The sequence below is a fragment of the Ammospiza caudacuta genome, chromosome 1 (genome assembly GCF_027887145.1).
Source record: "Ammospiza caudacuta isolate bAmmCau1 chromosome 1, bAmmCau1.pri, whole genome shotgun sequence".
Classification (NCBI taxonomy): Eukaryota; Metazoa; Chordata; class Aves; order Passeriformes; family Passerellidae; genus Ammospiza; species Ammospiza caudacuta.
The window spans coordinates 79,990,792-80,018,362 of NC_080593.1; the positions used below are offsets into that span (position 1 = coordinate 79,990,792).

At 39.3% G+C, this 27,571-nt stretch overlaps 1 protein-coding gene across 1 annotated transcript in view; it reads left to right on the plus strand.

The window, feature by feature from the left end:
- Positions 1–5,911: 5,911 nt before the first annotated feature.
- RETREG1 (reticulophagy regulator 1) overlaps positions 5,912–27,571 on the plus strand; it is a 65,024-nt gene continuing 43,364 nt past the window's right edge. Inside the window, exons 1-3 of the mRNA XM_058809579.1 lie at positions 5,912–6,144; positions 19,911–20,017; positions 21,732–21,762. Coding sequence (XP_058665562.1) covers positions 5,912–6,144; positions 19,911–20,017; positions 21,732–21,762 — 371 coding nt within the window. The remainder of the gene's footprint in view (positions 6,145–19,910; positions 20,018–21,731; positions 21,763–27,571) is intronic.

Sequence of the window (27,571 nt, forward strand, 5' to 3'; positions counted from 1 at the left end):
ACGCTGGAGCAGAGGAAGAATGTGAGGATTCCTCCCCCTGAGGAGGAAGGAACAGCAAAGACAACGTGATGAACTCACTACAGCCCCAAGCCCTGTTCCCCTGCACCATTGTGGGGAGGAGGAGGAGGATGAGAAATCAGGAGTAAAGTTCAGCCTGCGAAGAAGGGAGGCATGTGGGGAATGTGTTTGGAAGGTAGTTTTAAGATCTGGTTTTATTTCTTATTATTTTATTGGTAAATAAACTAATTTCCCAGTACTGAGTCTGTTTTGCCTATTACAGTAACTGGTGAGTGATCTCTCCCTGTCCTTATCTTGACTGCTGAGCCTTTCATTGTATTTTTTCTCCCTGCCCAGTTGAGGAGGGGAGTCATGGAGTGGCTGTGTGGGCATCTGGCACAAAGCCACAGTCTGGCTACCACATAGTTTTAGTTTACAAGGTCAGTCAGGTCCCATGTATCCCAACTGCCCAACAGATAAATATTTCAGTGAACACAAGAGTATTTTGAAATGCACAGACTTGTACATAAAATACTTTAAAGACATGTCACAGTCCTAATTGCATTTTGTATATCACAGGACAACACTTAATGCACTCCTGTTCCATAGTTAAATATTATATTACAGTTAAATAAAAGAACAAACAGCTTGGGATGTAATTTCAAACATATTCCTCAATGTAAACCTTAGGGATGCTGCAAAGGCCAAGAGGGTGTGCATCAAAGGAGAAAATTGTTTGCCAATTATTAATTGGAAAGTTATTCTACACTTAAATGGTAACTAGGAAAGATATCAGAGCTTAGTGAAAAGATGCAGGAGAAATTCCACAAAAGCATGCATGAAGCTTCATGATGAAATAGGATTAACTAAAAGTGTATGGTAAGTATGTCACCTATGACACCAGTCTTTAAAGAGTTTTGAGATATCTAGGCAACTAAAGACTTTTAATGTTAACTACTCAATATTATAATAAAGGATAGAATGAGTGGACACCTGAAGAAATGTGATGTATTGAGAAGAGACAGCATAGGTTCTGATTAATAAAGCTCTGCTCTAGAAGTCTGCTGAAGTCCTCTGACAGATCTCTGAATGAGAGCAGTCTGGTTTACCTGGATTTCAAAACCAGTTTTGGCAAAATTCATCACCTAAGGCTTAAAGGGAGCTATGTATACATAGAAGAAGTCCTGATGTGGGTAAATAATTGGCTTGAAGATAGGGAACAGACAGTAAGAGAAAACAATCCATTCCAAACAAAGGAAGGAGATCATTCCTGAGGTTCAGGAGAGGCTCTAAGATCTTCAACCTATTGAACAGTCAACTGGAAAATAATGAAGAGCAAGCTTAGAGTTTAGTGATGACATCAAGTTATTTAGGAAAGCCAGGATAAGGGCAGACTAAAAAAACCTGCATGACTTTACAAAACTGAATAGTTGTTCAATGAAATGGCAAATAAATTCCAAGTACATGAAGTGAGATGGTGAGGTGATGGGGAAGCCCAATACCAGAATGAGCTATACAGCAGGTTCTGAAGCGAACGTTAGCACTTAGGGACAAAATGGTGACATTTCATTAGTTACAGAAAAAATAAAAAGGAAGAAAAAAGAGAAAGTATTCCTTAGAAATTATTACAAAAGCAAACCACGGCACACTGTCATGAAACTATTAAAATCTTTGATCTGTTCCTACTTCTAACAAATGCAGAGATGATGTGACTAGAACCACACAAGAAAGTTATTTCTTGTTGAGAAATCTTATTTCAGTTATAGAACTGAAAAAACTCAGGAAAAGGGAAGATGTATGTTCAAAGTCATACCTTATTAAGAGTGACTAAGACGCAAGAGTACTGAATAGTAAGAGTGGCTAAGACACAATTCCTCAGCCTCAAAGCAGAGACAAGTAAGAAAGTGCCATGGGTATGACTGAGCAAAGAGTCAATAATCCTGCACTAATTACAGGTCACTAGTAGGACAAGGGAAGCAATTCTTCCCCTCCTTCTATCATTTGTGAGACCACATATGGAATATTTTGTCCAGTTTGGGCCAACCCAAGACAAGACAGACGCAAACATACTGGAAGAATTCTGGAGGGCCCCTGGAATGTCAGTGGCACACAGCTGATGGCATAGAAGGAAAGGCTGGGAGAGCTGGGTTCACTCACTCTGGAGGACAGGGGTTAACAGGGATCTACTTACAGAGTACCTGATGTGTGGTTATAGAATGGATGGGCACAGCCCTTCTCCGCAAGGTGCAGAACCACATTAGAGGAAATGGGTGAAATAAGAAATTTTGAATGGATAATAAGAAAATATTCTTCTCAATAAATGTGGCCAAATGTTCAAACAGGTTGCCCAGAGTGCATTGCAGAATCTCTAGCCCTCAGAGATGATCAGAGCTAATCTGGCCCAGAGCTAACCGAGCAACATGTCACAGCCAAGGAACAGGGGTGCTGAGTGTGTATGTGGGGAGAAAGGTCAGATCAAATGTCTTACAGGTGCTCCTTCCAAACTAACCTAGTCTGTGATCCTGTCAGGAAATGAAGCTAATGGAAAACAAGCTTAAACAAAAAAGAAAAAGGAGGGAAATTCATTCCATTTTGAGTTGGAACCCTCAACTGAGTTCAATACTTACTCTAAGGTGACATCAGAGTTTTCAAACATATTTCAGAAGCATTAGAATGCTTTTAGATTTGTAAACTCCTTTGAAACAATCACTTGCAAAGCTTCCTCCTTGGTTTCCATCCATTGTTTACACTGTAGTCCCTAGTACCAGACACACAGTCCCTAACCTAATTCTGTGCATTACAGCTCACCCATGCAACTGCTCATTGTCCCAGTTTTTCCCATCCCAAACTCAAACTGCACACAAACCTTTTAAACCCTGGCAGGCAAAACATCAAAGTACAGGAAGATCAAAGACAGACAACCTATTAACTATTATTTCTTTTCTGAAAAAGACATCTAAACTTTCAATGGCTGGGAATGAAGCCTCCATTTCTTCTCTCCCACTAATGTTTATACCAGAGTGCTTTCAGTAAAATCATTCATATAAACCAAGCCTAAGAAAAATCAACAGTGAAAAAAGGAGAACTGGCATCCATCAAGCATTCTTTTTTCCCATTGGCTAAATTACAAAACCCATTCTGGAAGAGCTTTTCACTAATTTCTGTTCATATCCTTCATGGTATATGTCAGGAAAGCAGAGGCCACTAATCTAAAATGGATGCAACCTTAATCAAAATCCAAAAGAGTTCCCTTATTTGTAGCCTACCCTTTCCACCTCACCTCATCCTCCCCCACCCAGATTCCATACTCCCTTTTCTGAGGAGAAGGGGGAATTTTTGAACACCAGTGACTGAAGGGAGTGTCACAGAGAGTAAAAATTTGGGGCAGGGGGAACATACAATCATTCTCAAATGTTTAAAAAAATAAGTGGAATATTGGTAAGGGAGGGTTGCCTCAAACCTGCCATGGTTATAATCCTTAGTGGGATTACATTGCCATTATCCTACAGTTGGTTAAACCCAAATTTTAACATTTTAACCCCAGTGTGTTTTCTGAGTCTAATTATCCCATGGTCACTTTAAAAGTGCATGAGGAACATCTGACTCCTTCCCAGGCTTACCTATTAACTGTTTGGAGTTAGCTAGATTTGGGTGCTGGATAGAACCGCCCACATTACTGAAATAACTGAATGCTAGCAAGGGAAAGCAAATTGCCCCTGGCTAAGCTGGGGATGGTTTTTGCAAGTTATGGGCAGTGTTCACTAGAGCAACAGCTTGGCATCCTGCAGTGACCTGAAAAAAGGGTGAGTGTAGGAGAAACTCTCTCATTTGTGCCCATCTCTCCATCTCCTTTTCCTTCCAAAAAGGCTGGCTTTTCTCCTGTGGACTGTTAAGATTTCCTGTTAGGATTCCCTCTGCTCCCTCTCTCAAAACCAGGGAAGCAAACAACCACTGCTCAGCCTAGGAAAGCATGAGATGCCCAAGTGACAGCGGGAGGAGTGCTGAGTAACTGTGAGCAGCTGCTTGCACTCACAGGAGGCAGCCGCCTGCTTTCCAGCACACAGAGCACACCCTGTTTTGACCAAGACTTTTTAGGACAAATTTTTATTCATCAGCACAAAACTCAAGCAAGAGAATGAAGTATTTCTCCAGCCTCACTGCAATTACTTCCGTTTCCTTTTCATGTGTTTCGGGTTACTAGAGGAGCCTGTCTCTCCTTTTGCCCTCTCAGACTTTCAGAGACAACATTTCATCACATTTTAGCTGGGCTTATTATTCAGGTAGGTCTGCCTCGCTCTGGGTTTTTAGACATAAGAGCATAGAAGTGTAACAAATTAGCATAAAACTAAAATGTCCTTTAGAAAAATGTTTATTGCCTATTTAGAATAACATTCTATATGTTTCCTCTGATGTGCTAGAGAGAGCATGTGGAATAAGAAAAATAAAGTAACTCCTTTCAAGGGTACTTGGTGAAAACATACAGTAGACTTGCAATCCACAGCCAATGTTACAACTTAATGCTGTAATTTTATTTCATCTTTTTTACCTCAGAGAAAAAAAAATGATATATTGACCTTCAAGTGAGTGTGACTCCTTTTCCCATTAAAAAACCATTCTAATTGGGGTAGCTCAAGCTTGAAACAGATGTTGATCCCCAGTCCAAAATTATCATACTTGCTCTTGCAGTAAAAATTATTTTATTTTACACACTTTATCCTGTGAAACACCTTCAATGATTCCAATCTTTGGCTCTTATTCAGCAACAGATGTTCAAGTGACAATTCTCACCAGGCACGCTCGCCAGGGTTCAGATTCCCAACAGTCTCATCAGCTATTACACACATCACCAGCCCGAACACAGTGCCACGCTTCCATCTGGAGCCTGGGGCTGGCCAGATAGGTAGCAGTGCAGATGACAGGACAGCATAGTATAGATTTTAAGTATTTTTCTTGGATGTAAGCCATCAAACTCCCATAGGCTCCTCTGTAGTCTTAGAAGCTTCCAGTATTATGATAATAGCAATTTACTTCCATTTGGTTTTTCTTAGGATTTTGGGATGTTATCTTAGAATCATGGAATCACAGAATGTAAAGGAATTAGAATAAATCTAGTCTCACCTCCCCTGCCATGGGCAGGGATACCTCCCACTAAACCAAGCTGTTCCATGCTTTATCCAGCCTGGCTTCGAATGCTGCCATATATAGAGCACCCACAACACCCCGGGACACACCTTCCAGTATCTAACCAACCGCACAGTAAAGAATTTCTTCGTAATGTCTAACCTAAATTTCTCCTCTTTCAATTTGAACCCATTACCCCTTGTCCTATCACTGCAGTCCCTGACAAAGATTCCCTTTCCAGCTTCCCTGCACGCTCCCTTCAGACACAGTAAGGTTTCTATAAGGTCTGCACACAATCTTCTGCTATCCAAGCTGAACAGCCCCGATTTCCTCAGCCTACTTCATAGGGAAGATGCTCCAGTGCTCTTATCAACTTGGTGGCAAGTTGATAAGCACTCCTCTGGACGTGCTCCATCCGTGCTTGCCTGTGGCACACACACGCGAGGAGCAGATGAAGGACAAGTCTCACTGGCAACACCTTCCAGCAGGCTTCACCTCCCCAAATCTAGAAAGCAACTGGGCTGCCCAGCTTTCCCCCAGCATGGAACCGGTCTCTCCCGGAGCCCGGAGACACTCCCACCAGGGGCGGCAGCCTCGGGCCCTCCCGCCCGTTCCCGGCGCCTGCCCCGTCCCACCGGCCGGGCCCGCCCCGCGGCACCTGCGCGGAGGCGGTGCGGGCAACGCGGGGGCAGCGCCGCGCCCCGCCCCGGGCCCGCCCCCGCCGCCCCGGCCCGGCCCGGCCCCAGCCCCGGCTCCTCCCGGCCCAGCCGCAGCCCGGCGGCCGCACCGAGCCATGGCGAGCGCGGCGCTCCCCGCGCAGCCCCAGGAAGCGGAGGCCCCGCAGGAGCGAGGCGCGGCGGCGCCCGCGGAGCCGGAGCCGGCGGAGGTGTCAGGCGGGGCCGGGGCGGCGGCGGCGGTGCTGGGAGAGACCGGGCTGGCCGTGGGCTGCTGCATCGCGGCGGCGCTCAGCTGGGAGCGGCCCCTCCGCAGCCTGGGCGGCTTCGTCTGCGCCAACCTGCTCTTCTGGTGAGCCCGCCGGGCCGGGGTGGGCGCCGGGGCCGGGGTCGGGACCGCCCCCCGGAATGGGAAAGCCCCCGCCCAGCCCGCCCCGCCCGCAGCGGGCGCCTCCTCCCCCCGCCCCGCATTTCCCCCGGCCCCGGGAGGAGCGTCTGCCCCCTGCCCTCCCCTGACCGCCCCAGCGGGAGCTGACCCGCGCCCCAGCGAAGGAAGGTGCTGCTCTTCGCTCCACCTGCCCCTCAGCATTCCCTGCCCCCAGCCGCCGCTCCCGGTCTGGCACGGCCCTCACGCTGAGTGCCATCAGCCTGGCCGGGTTCTTTCACCCTCGGTTTCTGCCCCAGCCTCGCCCACACACACGTTCTGCCCCCATATCCCATAGCAGGATGCGTGATGATGATGATGGTGATGATGAGGAGGAGTCTTAGGTGGAAGCTGGGCAGGGCGGCTGCAGGATACCCCGCCGGGAACTCGCATTTGGCACAGCCGAGAGGAGCCGCGGGCCCGCATTTCTGTGCAGAGTTTTGAAACCTGCTGAAATGAGGTCCCGAGCCCATCGGTTGTGCTGTGCTGATGCTCTGGTCCAGTACTTTAAAGTTCACTTTGGGTATATGTGCTTTTCCAAACTGGTGGCCTACTTAGTGGAGTCTTTGTGAAGTGGGCACAGCCGGAATGTTACTGCAGTGCACCAGCTCTCTTTTTGGACTAAGTTTTTTGTAGTCAGAGGCAGTTTAGCTGAATAAGCCCCAGAGATTAACATAGGGATGTGTTCATTGTTGTGTTTGTCATGTCTCTTTTGTTAATTTCTGTAGGAAAAAAAGTTGTCTATGTGAAACTTCTTCAGGGCTTTCCCATGATCTTAGGTTTTGTCAATGCCTATGTTTTTTTTGCTTTCTGATCTAAAATGTTATTGTATTCCTGCTTGATCATGTAGAGCAATTTATAAATTAGTGCACTGTCTAATAATACTGCAGAGGCTCTTATGACTGAATAGTGTTTCTTTTCCTGTGGCTAGAACTGCCTCCTTCCCTCTTAAGTGAATAAGAGGTAAACAAGCAGTGCAGTGGATTAATAGCAAACTCCTCTTGATTCTCTACAGCCCTAACAGTGTGATGTTTTAACATGAGATCCAAGCCATAGAAAGACTTTCTGGAGCGTTGTGCTGCATAAGAAAATCTTAGCAAATATTTTCAAAATAATTTTATCCTCTTTGATTCCAGAAGCAGAGTGTGCATCTAATTTAGGTTGACTTTTATTATCCATCTTTCTCTTAGGTATCCATGGTAAATCCTTTCATTGAGTAAGTTACATGGTTTTGCTCTCATTTTCTGCATACTTCAGAGGTCACCTGTTCTTTCAGTCATTTGGAAGAATCATAATGCTTTATATTTCTTTTCACTGTGGCTCTGATAAAATTTTCAGGGACAACATCTAGCAGAATACATTTCCATGTCTCAAGGAATAGTAGCTGCTGGGCAACCCATTGGCTATTTTTTTTCCAGATTTGACCCAAGTGAGGTATAAAATGCCTGCACTATTCAATGCCTGTAAGAAGTCTCCTTTGGGAGACCAAAAGTTTTACTGGCAACTTGTTATGGTGACCAGTATTTGAAGTTATTTTATCAAAATTCATAGCTCACTCTACTTTGTTCCTTTCAGGATGAGTTGGCACAGCAAAAGTCAGGGCACAGATTGCTCATTTTAATGTGGTGGCATTGTACCTCAGAAGGAAGCTCGCTATCCTAGCGCCAGGGAGTTTTGAGAGGTAGACAAACAAGGAAATGTGTATAAGCAGGAATGATGACCAGTAAACTTCTGTGGTTTGAGAACATAAGGAAAGATCTCGGTAACAAACGTATGAAATCTGACACGTTGAAAATTAAACAGTCATTTAAATCTGAGCTCACGTTTCCCTGCTTTGGTATTGGGATGGTCAGTGTTTGCAGCACAGTGTGTTTGCTGCTTCTCCTTTTCCTGTTTGAGATCCAGCTGGCCAGTCTGGTTTGTGATGACTCACACAGTCACAAACTGCTTCAGGACTGGGAACAAGTGTCCACCCCTGCTGCCTGTGAAGTCTCTCCCAAGCTTTGTGCTGGCTGGAGCCTGTAGATAGAAGGAACATTTCCTAGTTGCTGGTTCTTGTGCCTTTCCTTTGCCGTGTGCCTACAAGTATCTGTGCCCCATAGGGGACCCCCAGTTCATGCAGCCTCTAATCAGGATATCTCCCGAGTTCGGAAGTCTCTATTGCTGGATGGGAGACTTCTCCCACTAGAGCAGCAACAGCATTGGTGGAAGAAGGAGAAAGGAGAGGTGAGGTTTAATTTTACAGTTTTCTGAATTTTGGAAAAGCAACACCAGGTCCTTCCATCCATTTAATTTTGTTGGGACTGTTTTCCTCATGGTTAGCTGAGTTCTTGTATGTTCACCCATCAAAATATTTCATGTGTAAACTGTTGCAGTAGGAGCTGCTGAGAGTGAACTGTTTCTCCACTGTCACAGGATTTTCATTTTTTTTTTTAAATATATTCCATTGTAGCCTCCTTTGTGTTAAAAAACCTCTTATCCATTGTACTGTATATAAATGCATTTTTGATGGTTACTACTAAAATATCGTTCTTGTAAGTACAAGAAATTTACCAATTTAATTTGATTCTGATTTCCTTGATTTTCCTGACAAATTATTGTGGATTCTTTACCAAGAGAATAGTGAAAGTAGACACAAATCTGGCTACTGGAAAAGCATTTTTAAGTTACCAACTCCATTATCTTTTCACCGTGAACAGCTTTAAGCCTCTTGCCCCAAATGAACCTGACCAAAAATCTTTAAAATGGACAGGGATTAAATATATATATTATTTTGCACCTAACCATCTGAAATATGAATTAGATTCTTGTGCTGTTTATAGTTTGCAGACTGAAGTCAAAATAACACAGGAAAACAAGGCTGTTTTTTTTCCCGTTTACACCTGTTGTACTGAAAAAGTGAGTGATTGGGCCAAGAACAGAGAAATTCTGTGCTGGTTCCAGAAGTTCACTCCAGGTGTTCTGAGTGTTAGGCTGTTGACTGATAACTTTCAGTCTTGGGTTTAATCTTATCCAAATATTAACATTCAGTCCTAGATTTTTAAGCTAGAATTCTATCCTAATTATTATTCTCTCTGTGTATAGAATGGAGTGGATAGTGGCAGCTTTTTGTTCTCCCAATCTGTAATTTTAAATTTCTACAAGGTCAGAGGGACAAGTTTATTTTCAGCAATTCTGTACTGTTTCATGTGTTTTGTAGTTTGCAGATATCTATTTCAAATACATGTTTTCTATCTGCAGATAAATGTTTCAAACTAAAGTACATTCATGTCTGCAAGGTCATCCCTATATACCCCACTTGCATCTGTTCACCAATTGCCCAATTTCCTGATTTCCCTAGGATTTTGTGTAAAGGGAGGCAGCAGAAAAACTAGGATGTAATAGATCTTTTCTCTTTTCCTGTCTTGTGGAACAAATTTATTGTGTTACCCTATCCTATTTGCAATTTTCTTCGCCAGCCCAAATCCACTTTTTGCTTTGAGGATTTTAATATACCTTCTGACCTCAGAAGGTATATTTGCATGGTACTGCAGGTCTGTTTTTAACAATGTTACATGATGTTATTTTACTGACTCAACAAAGTAACTGACCAACTATGTAAAATACAAGTATCAGTCCTTGATTAAAACAGGTGTGCATGCCTAATTTTCCATTAAAAATAATATTTTGTCACCATCCTTACCCATACTTTTTGTTTGTTTGTTTGTTTGGTCTCAGATCTAGTGAATATTTCCATTGTCTGAGAGAAACAATTAAGAGAGAAAACAGTATTGCTTATATTTGAATTGTCTGTGTACATTGCATCAGGTAAAGATTGTGAATTTCCAGACAGAAAATCTAATTGCTCTTTAAATGTTAGTAACAAGACACACATTCAGAGTTTAGCTGCTTGGTGTGTTTTGTTTTTAAGTATCCAATTTGTTTTAGGAGTTGTTATTGAAGTGTTTGCTTTGTTTTAAAGTATCCAGTTCACTTTAAGATTTGTTCTTAAATTGTTTATTACTTGAAATCTCTGCTTGTCAATGATAAAGTATGCCATGAAGAGATCTCAAAGTACTTTTCATTCATTACTCTTTCAATGTAAGAAAGCAGTACTAAGCTAAGCATTTCTTTCATGTATTTGCACACAACTTGTAAATGCTACCACTACTATACCTCACTTCTCTATAAATCAAGATTTCTGCCCATTTAGAGAGCAGTGTGCATGCACAATGTATGCTTGCATTTTTATTCTTTGTTACAAGAAGAAGGACAAGCAGCAGCCCTGTTTTATGTGTTTGTGGACTTAGGATTTTGTTCACTGTTGGCACTGACTGGCTATCAGTGGAAATGTAGTCTAGGGGACCTACTCAGATATTTTTGGTGACAAAATGTCAAATTAAGTGACAATTGGAATAAAAGAAATCTTTGAAATCAAAACATAATGGAAATACATGAAAATTAACTGAGTTGGAGTAAGGCAGGATATTGATATTCTGAGGCCAGTTTGTATTATGCTGGTCTTTAGATCACTTAATTAAATTTGTAATATCTTCCAAGTCAGGAGAATATATATGGATTTTTCCTTATAGCACCCAGATGCTAAATATGGTTTTGAATGTGGAGAATTTTGGTCTTTGGCTGTCTTTGTTACAGGAAATCTTAGAGCTACATTCATAGTTGTATTTGGATTACTTTTCCAAAATCCAAAGAATCAGAATAGCACACAAGTGAATACTCCTGCCTTAAATTCTAATAAGATTTTATGTCTCTGATGACTCAAGTAGGAATAGTAGAGTAGGTTATTTTGTAATGATAATACCTTCATTGTCAGAAAATAGAAAAAAAATTCTGGCGTAGACAGTTTTGAAATTCACTGTGCGCTCATGTGAATGAGTTTCTTATATGGTTGCTAGTTTGTTTCTTCTAGTCTGGTAGTCCTTAACATATTTAATTTGCTGCTTTCTGCTAAGTCTTTGTAACTTATTGGTATTGGAATTTATTTTATTCCACCTAGCTGTAGTACAGCAAATTGCTGATATTTCTTTAAGCATAAACAAATGTTTGTGGTTTGTTGCTTTTTGCTTCCTAGAAGGTGGTATTCCAAAATACTCTTCCTCAAGTAAAGCTAAAATTCCAACTTCAGCACAAGTTGTGATATAATTTTAGGGTCTACTTGTTTTTACCCAGTTTTAGGCTTATATTCACTTTTCCGATACAAATTGTGAAAACTTTTGAAGGCTTTGGAGGTAGAAAAGCGGAACAGAAAGTTAAATTCATTTGATTTAGTTAACAAAAATGATTAAAAGCCATTAACAGCTTTTTAGTGACAGTTTTCATACTTTTGGCTGAGGGATTAGTTTACAGGAATGAAAATTGACATTGTTTAAGAGCCAGATAGTGTTACATAAAAACCTGGACAGTTGACAGCATTTTTCAACCAATAAGATGAAATCAGGATCAGTTAGAAAAGAAATCAAGTGGGATAATTGAGGAAAAGCAAGCATTACTGAAAAATTTAGGATCAAATCTAGGATGAAAACATGATGGAAGATGGAAATCCAGAACAAAGGAGAACAGTAATGAATTGCAGCGTGGCTGTGTTTATTCTGTCTTGCTTCACATATGCTGTGTCTAAAGCAGCTGTTTCAAGAGAGAAATTTAATTTCTTCATGTATTGCTTCAAAATAATGAGACCTTTCAAATAGTAAGTAGAATTTTGAGAACAATGGACGTTTCAGGGGGATCTGCTCTGCTCCATGGTAGATGTTACAGGACTAATGAGAGCATTAAAGAAAAGGAGATTTAGGGCAGCACGGTAGAGGTGCTACTGCTCAAACTGCTGCTACTGTATGAGAAAATGGGATTAAGATTTCTTCTGTACTTTGCCAGAGCACAGGTTAATTAAGGTCAGCTGGGCATTTGTCTGAAAAAACAAAGGCAGCAAGGTTATTTGATGTTATGTGTTTAAATCAAAATAATTTTAACTTCCATGGAAATATCATCCCCTCTTTTCACTGATGTAACAGTAGAATTTGATGTTATTGTAGACTCAGAAGGTATGTAGTTCAGGTCATTTAAACTTTCCACTTCTCAAATGCTTTTTATGTGCCTGTCTGAATGCAAAGGTTGCAGTAAATCTGATCCAAAAGCACAAATATTGAAACTTGATTCTAACTGCTGCATTCCTCGAGAGGTTTCCTTGCAAACAGTGCAAGATAATTTTGCAATGTGAAATTATTAACTTAATCCTATTTCCCAGACCACCAAATACTTCCAAATGTTCCAGTTTATAAGCACAATTACCTTTGGTGATTAAATGCAAAGCATTGGAACCATATTTCTAGTTTCTTAGGGACATTTAGATTTATTTTTAAAGTTAAGAGGTGGTTTTGTGAGTTGAGGTAGAGAAAATACGCAATTTGAATTCCCATCCTGTGTGTTAAGTTAGCACTGTCCAGCTGTCTTTGCTTTTGCCCTGAAACCTGGGCACAGACCTTCCAGAGAACTACCCCTTCCACAGATGGCTGTCAGAGTAACAGTAATTTAAATTTCTGGGAGTCTCTTTCTTAGGACAAGAGGTTTATTTATTATTCAAAAATTTTTGAATTCTGTTAAGTTCTAGAAGGTTTTCTAAAGAAAAAGAGATTTGGTCTGTGCTTTCCGGCTGAATAAATACGATCCTAATCTTTCCAATGAAACCTGACAAATAAGCTCCTTGAATAAAAGTTGGTGGCTGAGTTTTCTTTGTCTTAACAAAGAAAGAATTTTTAAAAATTATGCAAGTTTTAGAATAATAAGCATGCCATTTCTGCTTGAGGGTTATTTTTTAAATTATTTATTTTTATGTACCTAGTGTTAGAATTTTTAGATTTCTGGGTGCTGTCCAATGGAATACACTTTGCTAGCTGGCACATAGGTTACAAATCAACTGCTTTTCAGTGCTTCATTTCACTCTGTTGGAAATATCTCAAATACCTAAGTTTTTCTCTTATTTAGAGAAAAACTTGAAGTGAAAAATGGTCCTTCTTTCTAATTTATTTCTTTATGGAAGGTTTTTCTCCACTAAATTAGACATGGTCTAAAACATTTTTAATGTACATATTTTTAAGAAGCATTCTATTACAACATTTCACAGGTTTTCAGCTAAACAGATTTACAGCTTTCTAAGATCAAAATGCCAGGCACCCAGAGTGCTAGTGTCCATATTTTAAATTTTAATTAACATTAGATGTGGAGTAAATGCTTTTGAAATTATTTTATTCAACAAATTGTGCTTTTTGGAAGGGGAGGGAGGTTTTTTTAGACTGAATTTAAGCCTTTGTTCCTTCTAAAACTTTTGACAGAACAAATAGAGATGTATTTTTTACATGTAATTCCCTCTCTTCAATATGGAATCTGCTGTACCCATTTTTGTGCATTTTTCAGACTTGCAAGCTAAATATCATATAAATATAATAATATTGTGCCAAATTCGATTCTATAAAGAGATTCTACAAAAAAGTGTGCATAACTTACTCTGACTTAAGTGAGAATCTACACTTTTTGTGTAGGAATTGGGAAGGGATTTTTGCCTTATAATTCTTGAACAATTACCTAAATTGTTTGGCTCAGACCAGGTGTCTTGGTTTCAGCTGGGATGGAAATATTTTTCTTCCTGATACAGCGTTGCAGTGCTGTATTTTGGATTCAGTATGAGAACAAAGTTGATAACAAACTGATACGTCAGTTGTTGCTGATCAGTGTTTACTCTAAGTCAAGGACTTTGCAGGTTCCCATGCTCTGCCAGCAAGCAGGTGCACAAGAAGCCAGGAAGGAGCACAGCCAGGACAGCTGACCTGGGCTGCCAAAGGGATATTCCAAACCACAGCCTGGGAGGAGCTGGCCAGGAGCTGCCCATCCAGTACTGATCAGGTTGGGCTGAGCACTGGTGAGCGGATGATGAGCAGTGGTACTGTGCATTACTGGTCTTTATTCCTCTCTTTTTGTTGTATCACATTTCATTTATTATTATTGTTACTCTTGTTAACTTTATTTCAATTATTAAAGTGTTCTTAAGCCCTGGCTTTTATTCTTTCCATTCTTCTTCCCATCTCACCAGGGCAGGAGAAAAGTGAGCAACCTTAATTGTCAGCTAGTGTTATACCACACCAAGATGCACTAAAGGAACAATGGGAAAAATACTGGATTATTGAGTTCTGACTTCCCAATGTTTTGAGTACTCGAGGCTTGGATTTCCATATATGTAGATAAAGTATTTTGATATTTACAGACGCTTAGTATGAAAATCATTCTATAGAAAAGCAATTCATATAAAAGTTTTAAATTTAATAGGCATAAAAATTAGGATTCACAAACCTACTTTGGGATGGTTTTTCAGTGAGGAGAGTTTAAGCATTAAATTACCTGTAAATAAAATTGTGTTGAATATGTATTTTTCCTTCTTGATTCACAGGAGGGCAAACAAAATTATTGACCCTCTGATCAGTAAGGGCACAAGTTTTCTGATACTACCTTTACCATGTATTTCAAAAATGTTCAGGCAGCGTGCTTCATGCTGTAATTAGAAGAAAACAAGCCCTCTTCCCCTTCCCCAGAATTCTTGCTTGAGACAGTCATCAGAATTTATTGCAACCACACAGGTGTTGATTGCTCCAGCAGTAAGTGTGGAAGAATGGTCTGCATTCAGCTCCAAGCAAGAAGCAGTTAGCACCAGGAAACAGTCATACCACATCTTTTCCTTACCCAAATGCCTTCACTGTAGGTGTTTGTGTGAAACAGCGCTAGGTGGTCCCCTGTAAGAGCAAAGTACACCTAGCTTTGAAATTAGTAGTTAAGTATTCTCAAAGTGCACTAGAAATATTTCCTCTCCACTGGGGAGGGACATTCTCTGTGTGGTTTATGTCATAGCCCATGCTTGCTTATCAGTGCCTGACTGGAAGAAGACCAGTTCTATGGAAAGCTCTAGCTGGAAGGTGTCAGTAGATTTTCACCTAAACATTTTATGAGGAAACAGTTATATACCAACCTGCACTTTTTAAAACTCCATAAAATTACTCTGAAGAGTTTGGCCTCTGTTTTGTGGAACAGAGAACTGAAGTCTACCAGTCACTCATGCAGTTGATAAATGTGTGATAAAAGCTGATGGTGAAGCAAAGGTCCATGCTCACATCTGTGTTATTGACAGCTTTCATTTATTTATGTGACTATCTCTGGATTTCATCTAGGGATAGATGGCTATTAAAAATGTACCTGCTAAGGCTTTCCAGAAATAACTAGCATTGACTGCTGATAGTCTAAATAATTTAATTTTTGATTAAATGTTTGCTTATGTGTCGTGCTTGCAAAATGCAACTCATTCATAGCTGTAGAATGTGTTGTAAAAAACCCAGAACCTTAACAGCTGAAATGAAAGAATCAAATTGATTTATTTAACATTTGAAACAATTTGGTAGGTCTGCACCTTCTCTCTATCTCCTGATAGGATTAAAATAGCTTTTGTCATGCCCCATAAGTTTTATTACGTTCACTGACTGCAATGTTGTATGATATTGTTAACTGTCAAAATTTCTTAGCTGGCTCATGACACTTGAGTAACTTTTACAATCCAGTTTGTGCAGGTCATTGTCCCAGGTGCTCTGGGACAATTCTGGTGTACTGTGAGATACCTGCTTTTTGATACAACAAATTGACAGTTTTGACAACTGACCATCCATACTTTAAAGAACTGAAGAAAAGACAAGAAGAAGGTACCTTAGCCTACTTTTCTATCTTTAGGTTCACCATCATGCAGTTGAATAATTTCCACTTTTAATTGTGGAAGTTGTCAAGTTTTGATTCTTACTTCTGCAGTTTAAAATCATTTCAGAACAGCTGCAGTTTAACCAGGCCCAGAAACAGAAACTGTTGTGGCTTTAAGTTCTAAGGTCAGCATCTTACCAAAAAATATTTGCCAACCACCTCTAATAGCCTACAATAGTCACAGAATGAAAATACCATTCAGGCTGGTAGGGCTTCATGAGGTCTCTAGTATGGCTTGCAGCTCAAAATCAGATCAGATTGCTCAGGGTTTTGTCTTCACAGCCATCAAGGTTGGAAATTCCACAACCTTTGTGGACGGCCAGTGCTTAATTATCCCTTGATATTGCTCCTATTTCATTTTACAAAAATGGTTCTTCAGTCTTCCACAGTGGGGTTGAGTGGCAGGCTGGCTCCATCACACATTCTTCCTACATGGAAGGATGTAGGATGGAAGAACAGGCAGAGGTCAGTTGGTCTGCTTGCTCAAATGAGCTTCACTTGGAGCACATTGCTCAAGTTCTCACTCAGCTGAGCTTTTGAAAGTCCTGCTCTGCAGTGGTCTGCCACCTGCTTAGCACCTCCATTAGCTCTTTCACTTGAGTGCTCTGCACCAGAGGACATCCTTCACAGCAAGGCCAGTGTTCCTTCTTGCAGCCTCCAAGCCCGGTGGCCGTATCCCACCCCTGGGGCTGTGTCTGCGTGAGGGCCTTCCCTGTGCAGGGAGTGCCTGCTCCAGCCACTGACAGGGACTGAGTCCTGGGCACCTCATGACTGGGTTTTGTTGTAGTTCTGCACTGCCTACAGCAGAATTTCTTGTCCCCTTGTTGTGCAAGCTGTCCTATTAACTACTGAGGTAGTTATCTGGAATGCATTATTCTGTACACTGTTTCTTAATCCCTCTGTTCCCCTCAAAAAAACATTCACAAAATACTGCAGAATTCAAGGGGGGGAACAAATCTTGGTTGTGTCTCCAGTAATGGTTTTTACTTCTGCACCACTTGTAGAAGAAATGAAACAATTTGAACTTTAGTCTGTTTTGTTTATTGCTTAAAAAAGAGAACATGTTCAGCAACCTTTTCTTACATAACATTCTTCTACAATACAGGAGTGCAGTATATGAGGATTTCATTCTGGAGCCTTTCATTTTTGTCAGATATATGTGTGTTAGAAATGCTTAGGAGTACAATCTCTTTTTTTTTTTTTTTTTTTTAAGGAGGGGCAAAAATGCCCTAACTTTTATTAATAAGCAGAAGTATCACAGAAACTGTTAGTCTGGTTGCTATGCATCATGTTGATAATTCCTAGAAGAATTCTGAATCCTGACAGTGGCAGTACCAAAAAAGTGGTTTTCAGACCCCTGCATGTTGAACTGTTTGATAAGCTGATGTTTGATAGATATATGCCAAAAGAGTGCAAGAGGACCTTATCAGCTTTCCACTAGGAAGGGCTTCAAGGATGCAGATCTCTCAAATAGTTTTTCTAATCTGTGTGGCTCTGGCACCTGAGGCCTGACACAAGCTTGCTGAGTGAATTCACAAGGGATGGTCTTTCTTGCAAATATCACAGTCCAGATAAAGAGCTAGTAATGTTAAGATGTGGGAAGTTCAGTCAGAACAATTCAAAGCTCTCCAAAGAAGTTAAGAGTCCTTGTTTGGTGACTACATTAGCTGCTTCAACTGGTTTTCAGGTTTTTTTCCTCAAACATTGGAGCAGGGACACTGCAGTATTGAGAAGGTGGAATGACATGACTTGGAAGCATCTTTCAGAGAGGATGCTACCTTGTTAATCCTTGTCTGCTAATCCTAGTCCTCATTAGTGCAATTGTTTTTAACAGCAGGTGACAGCTGTGATTGCAGTGAAACTAACAGTGTGGTTTAGTTGGGAGCATAAAGTAGGTCAAATATGTTCTGTGCATTTTTTGAAAGACACACTAAGCCTTCTTAGTGAGCATCTGATCTTACCTTGAGAAGCTAGTAAGATGTGTGTGTATGTACACAGATGTACACACTTGTATATACATTTTGTTATTGATGCATGTATTTGAGACCATCAGAGTGGCCAGTGGTAATTGCTAAGTCAGGGCATTCTGTGTGATTCTGTAAACGTTCATGCACAAGCACCATGAAGACCCTGTAAAATAGACATGGTATTAAGCCCAAACAGTTTGAAGGTCTGCATTTGTTACAAACTTCTGTTGCCTAGAAGATGGATGAAAAATTCTTCATTTGATTTTTTTTATACAGCATCACATCTCTCTCCCAGTCCGTTATCAGTAAATTAAGTAAGTAGGGTAAACAAAGTCTTACATGCAGTGGAACTTAACATTTAAACACAATCAAAGATTTTTAATGCTGAATAATATTACCAAGAAAAATAGTAGGACAATAGTAGGACAATGATGCAAAGCTGTTACAAGTTTTGATTTATTGAACTATGATTGGGCAGTTTTGATAGAGGTTGCTGTGTAATAATTTTTCTCTACACTTCTCTGTTGGTTTTCTTGAGCTAGCTGAATTACACAAAGGTGCTCATTTTATACATTTATTTTATAGAATAATCTTATAATTCAAATTCTCTACAGATATAAAAACCATTTATATTTGGATAAAACCTTCAGAGTGAGCTTATGCATTTTTATTGGAATTCATATACTGGTCTGCTCAGGATGATTTGTGTTATGGGTTTGTGTTAAATGTGAAAATTAGTGGCATGGACTTTTTTTTAATGAATATTTTCTTTTTGAGGTTTTCAAGGAATACTGGAACAGTTTGCTACTACAGCACTGTGTCCTGAGTTTGTTAGAAACATTGTGAAGTTAGTTTTCTTTCTAAAAAATCTAAGAGTGCTCAAAGGGTACCTCTTGGCTTCCTGCAGTGGCTATGTTTGCTACTATTTTCACTTGCCTTCGCCCTCTTTCTTGCAGAAAAGCTCTGCAGCAGAAACTGGGTAGAAGCTGGGCAGCCAGATTTGAAAACATTCAAATCTGAGAGGTTTCTTGAAAACATCCCAGCATTGTATGATTTTGTTTCTGTTGGTATTCTTATTTGATCCAGTGCCTTGGACAGTGACTTCTTACTGGTTTTGGCTAACCTCAGCTTTTTTAAGTTCATTGCTTTTACTTTGAAAACTTAACTTGTTCACTGTTTCTGTTCAGATCACTAATTTAAAGTGCTCAAAACTAGCTATTAAAATATTTTTTGCTTTTAAATTTATTTAGTTGAGTTTTAATTCTTTTTACTTCACACTCTTTTTTGTGAGTTAAGATTTTGCCAGTAAAACAGATGGAAGAGCTTATCTCCAAACACACCTGGATAGCAAAGTCAGCAATGCATGAGATTGCAATTCATACTTTCTGAGTCTAGGTCTGTTTGACTTGACTAGACATGTTCTAAAAAATTATGTAATTAAAAACATAATTAATGAAATCTTGTTATGAAGACAAGTTTTAGTGTTATGCAGTTATATAGATTTACCTCATCTTTGTGTTTGAAAGAATGATTTGTATAAAAATCTTGCTTAAACATAGGTTCTGTAGGAAGTGAAAGAAAATTATTAACCTTTTTTGTGCATTGTGCCAAGCCAATTAGTTTTAATGAAACCACCATTAATTTAAAAGTAGTACTTTCTACGCAATAATTAAAATATTTTGTTTTCTTTATTTTCTCTGTGCGTAAATAAAAGTATGGACAAAAATCTACTACAAACTCAGTGTTTAATCTTTGTATTTTTAAATGCAATGCTTGGAGCTCTCAATATTTGCTTCTCATGGAAGGGCTGTGGGGAGAAACTGAACTGAATTATTGCAATCCGAGTCTCTTTCTTCCTATTTTTTTCAGTATTAATAGCAGCTGTTAGTTTTTGCATGCTTCCAATGAGTTTTGAAGTTCAACATTTATTTCTTCTTGATATTCTAGGTTTGTTGCGTTGACCCCTTGGAGAGTGTATCATCTGACTTCCCTTGTAATACTTGGAGTGTTAATTCTTCAGATAATGAAGGATTTGGTATTCTCAAAGATAAAAGGTAAGTGTACTGATAGAGTTCTGTGCTTAAACACCTGCACTTTGGAGCATGCTATTCATTACTAAAGCCAGGTCAATATTATGATTATTGTAAAAGTATCAGCTAATATTAGAGAGTGATAGTAGATCTGTGATGGTCTATTGCCACTTTCAATTAAGTTTTGCTATATTTTATAGGGAGGGCTTTAGGAGATTTGTTTTAGCACTTAGATGAGTGTAATTGTTAGGAGTGGACAGTCATTCTTGTTTCTTAACTGCTAGGTCTGAAAATGCATTCTTTTCTAAAATACAGAGTTTTCCTAGACATTCATACTTCTTCCAACATTAATCATATAACTTTTGGAAAGTTGAGACATCCAATATATATTAGTGAAATTTTTAAATAGATAGAGAAATTACCTATCTTAGCACAGTTGAAATAAGAAGTGAACACTATTTTCTTTTTACTTTGTATAGCATTTATTTTCCAGAGTGTATAAAGTCTTATGTGAATATAAGCAATTTTGAAAGGGATTTTGAGTTTGTTGGCTGGTCTGATGGTTTGGAATTTTTTTTTTCAATTCCTGTCCTATACTTTATTACCATCTTAAAAATTCTTTGACAAAGTGCTCATTATAAGTTTTCTGTTTTCTTTGCCACGAAGATTATTTCAAGATTCTTATTTTGCCTTTTATTTATTGTTAAATCACATGCAAAGTGTTTGAAAAAACATCTGAACATACTACAAAAGCAGGAAATAGATGTCAGAGAAGTGTGGTATTCCTCTGTGATGTACTAACACATTATTTCTGAGCCAGTTGTTCCCTACTTAGTTACAACAGGTATTTGCTACCTTTTCTGACGGATTTACTATCATTCCCTTTTCTGGGAGTCTTGGTTACCATTCTGTTTCCTGCTTGAGTGTTGCAAGCCCAGAGGGCAACTTTTAAAGCTAAGCAGAATTTGATTTTTTAAGCTCTGTGCTATATAAATCATCACAAACATACAATACCTTGCTAGCTGGAGGCCAATGATTCAGGTAAATTCACTCGTACCTGTAAATAATATTTTTGTAGTGACCAAATTCAGGATGCACCAATCTCATGTTCATGTGATTATTTAATCATTCATTTCAGAGCTGAGGCTAGGAAGACCTCTGTTTCCTAGCTTATACAATAATTATTTACTGTAGCAAACTAATTTGTTTTACTATTGTCTTTGATGACATTGTAGACAGAGTTCAAGAAAAATCAGGCCCTCGAAGTAATACTGTAGGAATCTTGTGGTAATGAATAGAAATCAATGAAGTGCCACTCCAAGAAGCAGAAAAAATTCTTCCCAGTATATCACGTCCGTGTAACTGCTTCACACTTCCAGCCAGCCACTAGATGGCAAGACTATTACAGATTCATGGGGAATGTAGAGTGGGTGTCAGTGTGTAGAAGTAGAGGGTATGTTCATGTTAAAGTTATGTTATCATCTTTATTACATCCTTCCATGTGGAAATGTAGCCAAAGAAGATCCTGACTTTTTCCATTAATGATTTTAACTGTATATTAAGTTTACAGATAGCAATTCAAGAACTCTTACTGTAAGATGATATAGCTTTCCTGTTTGACTGATACAGAGAATTCCTTAGTCATTTTGTCCCAATTCTGAATATGTTCTATGAATAAATAATAAAATTATTTCTGATTTAGTGCATTTTGTTTCATCTTACATTCTTACAATTGCAGGTGCACAGCTTTGGAGGACCATCACTCGCAAGTAGGTATTTTATTTTTTCTAAGTTTATTAGTGCTTGTTCATGATTTTTAATAAATTCTCTCTTCTGATTTGAGTTATATTAATGTATATAGTAATTTATAATAATACTTCTAGAAATGCTTTTTGTTAACACTGGGATTATCATGCTTTGTGTTTTCTGAGAATTAGTGCTTTCTTTGTAAAGCAGAATAATACTGTGTTGGTCAAGGAGGTAACTTTTGGAACTTACAGAACTTTTAGAACTTATACCAGTGCTGCTGAATAGAAGTAGGTAAGATGGCTTGGATTTCTCTTTAAGTCACCATAAGTAATTGATCGTTATAAATACAAATAAATATCAGTTGATATCCATATGAATAGAAATTAATAATTTTGAAGCCTGTTGACTTGCCTTAGAAAAATGTTTATGTCATATTACTGTAGAGTATATAATTTATTTAATTTGTTGCAAGTTGTCCTGGTTCCAGCCAAGACAGATTTTTGCAGTAGCCAGAAGAGGCGTGGCCAGGACTTGAAGGACTTTTTATTCTCTAGCACCTCTCCTCATTGTCCAGGGATGGGGGAAGGAGTCCCTTCCAGGTCCCATAGTATGGCAGCACGGTCAGCTGTGGTCAGGAGTTTATACCTGATGTGTGAATCATTCACCTCCCACGTCCACTGATATTGGCACTGTTACTGTTTATTGTTCTTTCTCATTGCTCTTTCCCATAAATTGTTTTTATTTCAACCCACGATCTTTACCTTTTTTGTCTCCACTTCTCCTGTCCAGCCCTCTGCAGGGAAGGGCTGATGGGGAGCGAGCGAGCAGTGTGTGGTTTGGAGTGTTTCAGTGGGAGCACTGAGCTGGGGAGCACCACTCCTTAAGCACAACAGCAGTATAATCAATGTCTAAACGATTTGCAGGCAATCCATTTTCAGAACAAAAGGTTGCATATTTAAGGCATTATTCTTCTAAACAGGCCACCAGGATTTATTATTTATCTGACATAATTGGAAAGCATATCCATTAGTACACTATTGTATTATAGCCTGACACTGAAGAAACAGTAATGCAGAGTTGATAAAGGGAAGATTCTGGGTTTTGTTCTTTTGTTTTGTTGTCTAGAGACAGGTAGCAATGTCATAGCAATTACAGAAGGTAGTTCAGATGTGCAGCCTCTGTTCAGTTTCATACCTCAACTTCCACAGGTATGAAATCACATAAGCATAAAATAGAGCTATATGGAATTGATGACAGCTTAGTTTATAATCTGAGCAGAGTAAAATGCTTTTACCATAGCTAGTGCTACTTCATATATCTGTGTAGAGTGGCAGTGCTTCAAAAAATTTAATTGAGAAGCTATTCCTGTGGCACAGTAGATTAGTATGATTTATATTTCATTTCTCCTTCCTGTTATTTGCCAGAGAAATTTACATAAAATTTGCTGTCTTTCAGGGTTCTGAATCTGACTTTACCTGTCTTTTTACATTCAAGAAGAGGAAGGCAAAGAAAACCAAATTGCTTGTGAAGTGAAAGAAAGCATAGGTTTTTGGCTGCCTTTTGTTTCTCTGAAAAATAATTCTGCAGTCTGATAAATTTTTCTTCTCTTACTCAGTTTATCAGGTCACCAAACTAGAATAGTTGATTTTAATGAAAAGATTATAATTAGTACTTTAAATATCAGGTTTTCAGTTGTTCAGAATGCTGGACTTGATTTGCTGTTCTGTGGGGAGACAATGCAGGGAGTGAAGAAGAGAATTTGATGAGCTCACCATAGCTCATGCCTTTGGGTAATATAATACAAGCATTGTATGTGTCCATCTAGCCCAGCCTCTGCTCTCTGAAGGGATCTAGCCAGGAGAAACATGACCTTGGGTAATGTCCTGCATTAAAGCAAGGTTCTCTTGGTGTACTTTCCCAGCAGCTTCCAGTTGAACCTTACCCCCACCCCCCTCCCAAGCTGTTCTAGGTGGACCTACCGTGAATTTGTCTCGTTGCTTTTGTTCTTAGAAACTTTTGCTGTCAGCAACATCCTGTACACAGAGATCCACAGCTGAACCACGTTCTTTGTGAACAGTTTTCTGTTTGTTTACTGCCCTATAATAGTTTGTAAGCTCTTCCTACATTTTTTCTTGTTGGAAGAAATATTGAACAATTACTCTCTATTAGTATTCTCTGGCAAGCTGTGATTTTCATAAACTTCTGTCCTGACCTGTTCTCTGCAGTACATGACTGCTTAATTGTTCCTAAAATAGAGGTTCTCTGAGTTTAGATTTTTTCATTGTGCTTTTCTGCATTTTTTCTTTCATTTCTCTGCCCTTTTTGCTGGGGAGACAGAATTACAAATAGCATTCAGGGAGATCCTTGGACAATACATTGTCCCTCTCTTCTTTTCATAGTATATCCCAACGTTTGATTGGGGCTTTTTTTAACCTCTACTGAGCTCTGAAATGATGTTTTCATGGATCCATGTTGTCATGGATAATCACCTGAAGGTAATGTCTTGAGTAGTAAAGATCAGCTTAAAGCCTATATGACTGTAAGAGTTATGGTTTTTTTTCTCTTTTAATTTCTTCACATTTCATCTGCCTTTTTGCAAGAAATCATGTGATACTTGATTAAATTCTGCTAATCCTTGCAGCTGGTCTCTGTCTTTACCAGAATAATTCCTCTCATTTGTCATGGCTTCTTATGCTTCATAAAAGCATTTGATGAGAGACCTTGTTGAAAGCCTTCTCAGAAATCCAGGTGATTTTTTATGGACATCAATGTTCACCTAAAAGCAGGTTCACTTTTGGAAAGGACAGAAGGTTTGAGATACGATGTCCTTTACAGCTTACATTAGGACAGGCATGCATGCCCTTTGTTAGTTTTCCTGACAGTTTGCACAGAGCAGAGATGAGTGTTTAGTGGTTTGCAGTTCTCTGGCTCTTGCGTGTCTTCCCTAAAAATAGATATTGCTTTAGACACTTCACAGTCCTCTGCCTTAAGGCAGCTTTAAGAGATGCCGTTTAACCGAAATGAAATTTCAACTGTTGCACCCAGCCTTTCATTTATAGCTTTTATAAGTTCACAAAAAGACTTTGCATTTGTTTGCACTGTGGGCGGGTCTTTCTTTTTCTGAATGCTCCTATAAATGTGCCTGTTGATTGTGTTGAAATTGAAAGAACTGTTGTAAGATGTTGAGGCTGGGTGCATGATTCCTTTTCATTTTATTCAAAATTGAATATGAAAAACTTTTTTCATGTTATCATATATGAGCAAGACATGCCAAATATATCCCCATATCCAGCAAAGAATCACCGGCTCTGAAATAACTTACAGAAAAAAAATGTGGTAGATCTGTGATACTTTCAGTGAGAGACAATACCTATTTAACAAATGTCTATTCTAATAAATAACATGTGTGCATGATTTTTCTTTGGCATCATGGCCCTACAGCCCTGCATCCATAGTTTGTTACTGCCTTAAGGTCCATGCAGAATGGCTGTGTGCAGGCAGGAAAGGTTTCCTAGTCTGTGCCAGCCTTGAAACTCCTCTCGATTGCTTTGGCAAGTGCTAGTTGGCATCCGCCAAAAATGTGCTAAGAGCTATTTTAATGGTTTAACTGCAGAACTGACCAATTCTAGTGCCTGACAGAACTGCCACACACAGTTTGGTTTATCAAAACAGATGTAGGCAGCACTAAAATTTTCAGAACAGACTCGTTTCCTACCCTACGTTTTTGTTGTGTCATTCTGATTTTGAAAATAATTATTAGTCAGTCACCAGCACAGTAGAATGTTTCATAAATGGTGGCACCAATTTCTGATGAGTTTTATAGTGAAATGGTAAACTTTTGGAGGGTGAATTACTGATTGTGACTGTTCTGAAACTTGCATTTTTTCAACATTCACATGCATTGTGTATTTTGTCTGCTGTATGTATATTCCAAGTATCAGAGACTGAAGTACTTCAATGAAAATGCTGTTAATTTGTGGCACTTGTTTTTGGTCCTACTTCATCTTTGTTGAGCACTGCTGACTAGTCAAAGCAAGCACAGCATTACTTTTTTCATGGCCATAACTTAAATGCAGAATGCTTGTTGTCTCACATGTAAAATGTGTCTATGTAAGAAGACCTGTGATTGTATTTCTAATGGAGTCATTTAGTACTATTTTAAGTTTAAAATTTCAAACTGAAGGTAAATTAAACCTTCCTTAGGGATGGTAGCACTGTAGCACATTTTCGCCCCAAAACTAGTTCTGTTTCTGAGGAACTGCTGTACAAGTATCTTGCCTTTTTTAAAAATGGGTGACAGCTTTTAAAGGAGCACTGGAAAAGGTCACTTGTTAAATTACTCTTCCTTATTATAAAGCTGTTTTATTTCTTCCTATCCTAGTGAGATTTCTTTGAAATCTGGAGCTTCTCTAGTCAGTAGATATATTAGAATATCCACAGGAATTGTAGCACACCTTCATTTCTTGAGTGGTCAAATTAATACTAATGCAGAATTATTCTTTTATAGCAAGCCTAAAAAATCCTGGTTGCAGCCTGAGAAGGGACTAAGCAACAGTCCTTTTAAAAGGCCATCAGAGAGTGACTGAAGAGAATAAGCCAGAAAGAAAGGAGTTAATGCTCTGAAGACCAGCAGCTCTGCATAGCTTGTTTTCAGTCCCCTGTTATGTTTTATCATTTTGTCAGATCAAAGCTACCTGGGACTTCTGGGAAGAGCCTTGCCTGACCAGCCATGGTGTTAAGCTCCCTGCTGCACTAATGGCTGCTTCAGCCACAGACTGCAGTAGGTGTGTAGTACTATATTATCAAATGTTGAATGTTGTGGATATGATCCTTTGTAATATGAAAATAAATCCTAAAAAGGTTCTCCTGGCCCTGCAGGTTGAAAGAAAGGGGTTTTTTTATTCACAAAGCACATTTTCTCCTCTGCTCCCAAGAGGAGGGAAAAATAAGCAAGTGCCGCACCATGAACAGCATGTCTAATCCACTGCCTCTCATGTGATTGGGTCAATGAAGATTTGGAATTCCATAAGAAGAAACAGTAACATTTGCAAGAGAAAAAGGACACCTCTTGGTGGAAGCTTTTAACTGGCAGCTGCCTTTATTGAAGCACTTTAGGACTTGATGTTGAAAACCATGGTTAATATTGAAGTGCTCTTGAAGCTTGGGTAGTTAGCTAACTGAGATATTTCTGAAATAATAGCCTTCACTGATAGAAGGTTACAAACTGACACACAGAGGTTATTTTCTAAGCCCAGGACATTCCTGTTCCTCACCACCTCCCTCCTCCAGTCCCTTCTTTGTGGTTTCCTTTTATGAGAGTTACCTGTGGTGCTGCTTGTGGACTCCCAGAGCCACCAAACTTGCTGCCCACTTGCAGGGAAGCGTTGCTGTTTGGTAGGTAACAACATCCATTACTGGGTCAGCTGATGTGACAGATCAGCTTCAAATTCCGGTCATAGCTTTTCCAGATCTGAATTCATGTTTTGATCTACACTGGTTTCACACTTGCATCAGCCCAGCTCATAGACATTTGTATGCATTACAATGGTCAGTGTGTTCTGAAGAACAATATTCTGAGCTAGCACCATTCAGAGCTTGACAAATTTCATGTAACGTGTGGCTATTGGGCCTGTCTCCAAGAAGAAGAAAAAATAATGTTTTGAATCTAATAACTCCATAACTCTAATAACTCCATAATGCATTTGTGCAAAATTATTCCTAATATGTCACTGAAAGCAATGAAAAAACCTCTTTGTGTTGTCCCTAAATATAAATGAGACAGTTGCCCCTTTCATCTAATTACCATGCTTTGTTTATTATGTCAGAGGC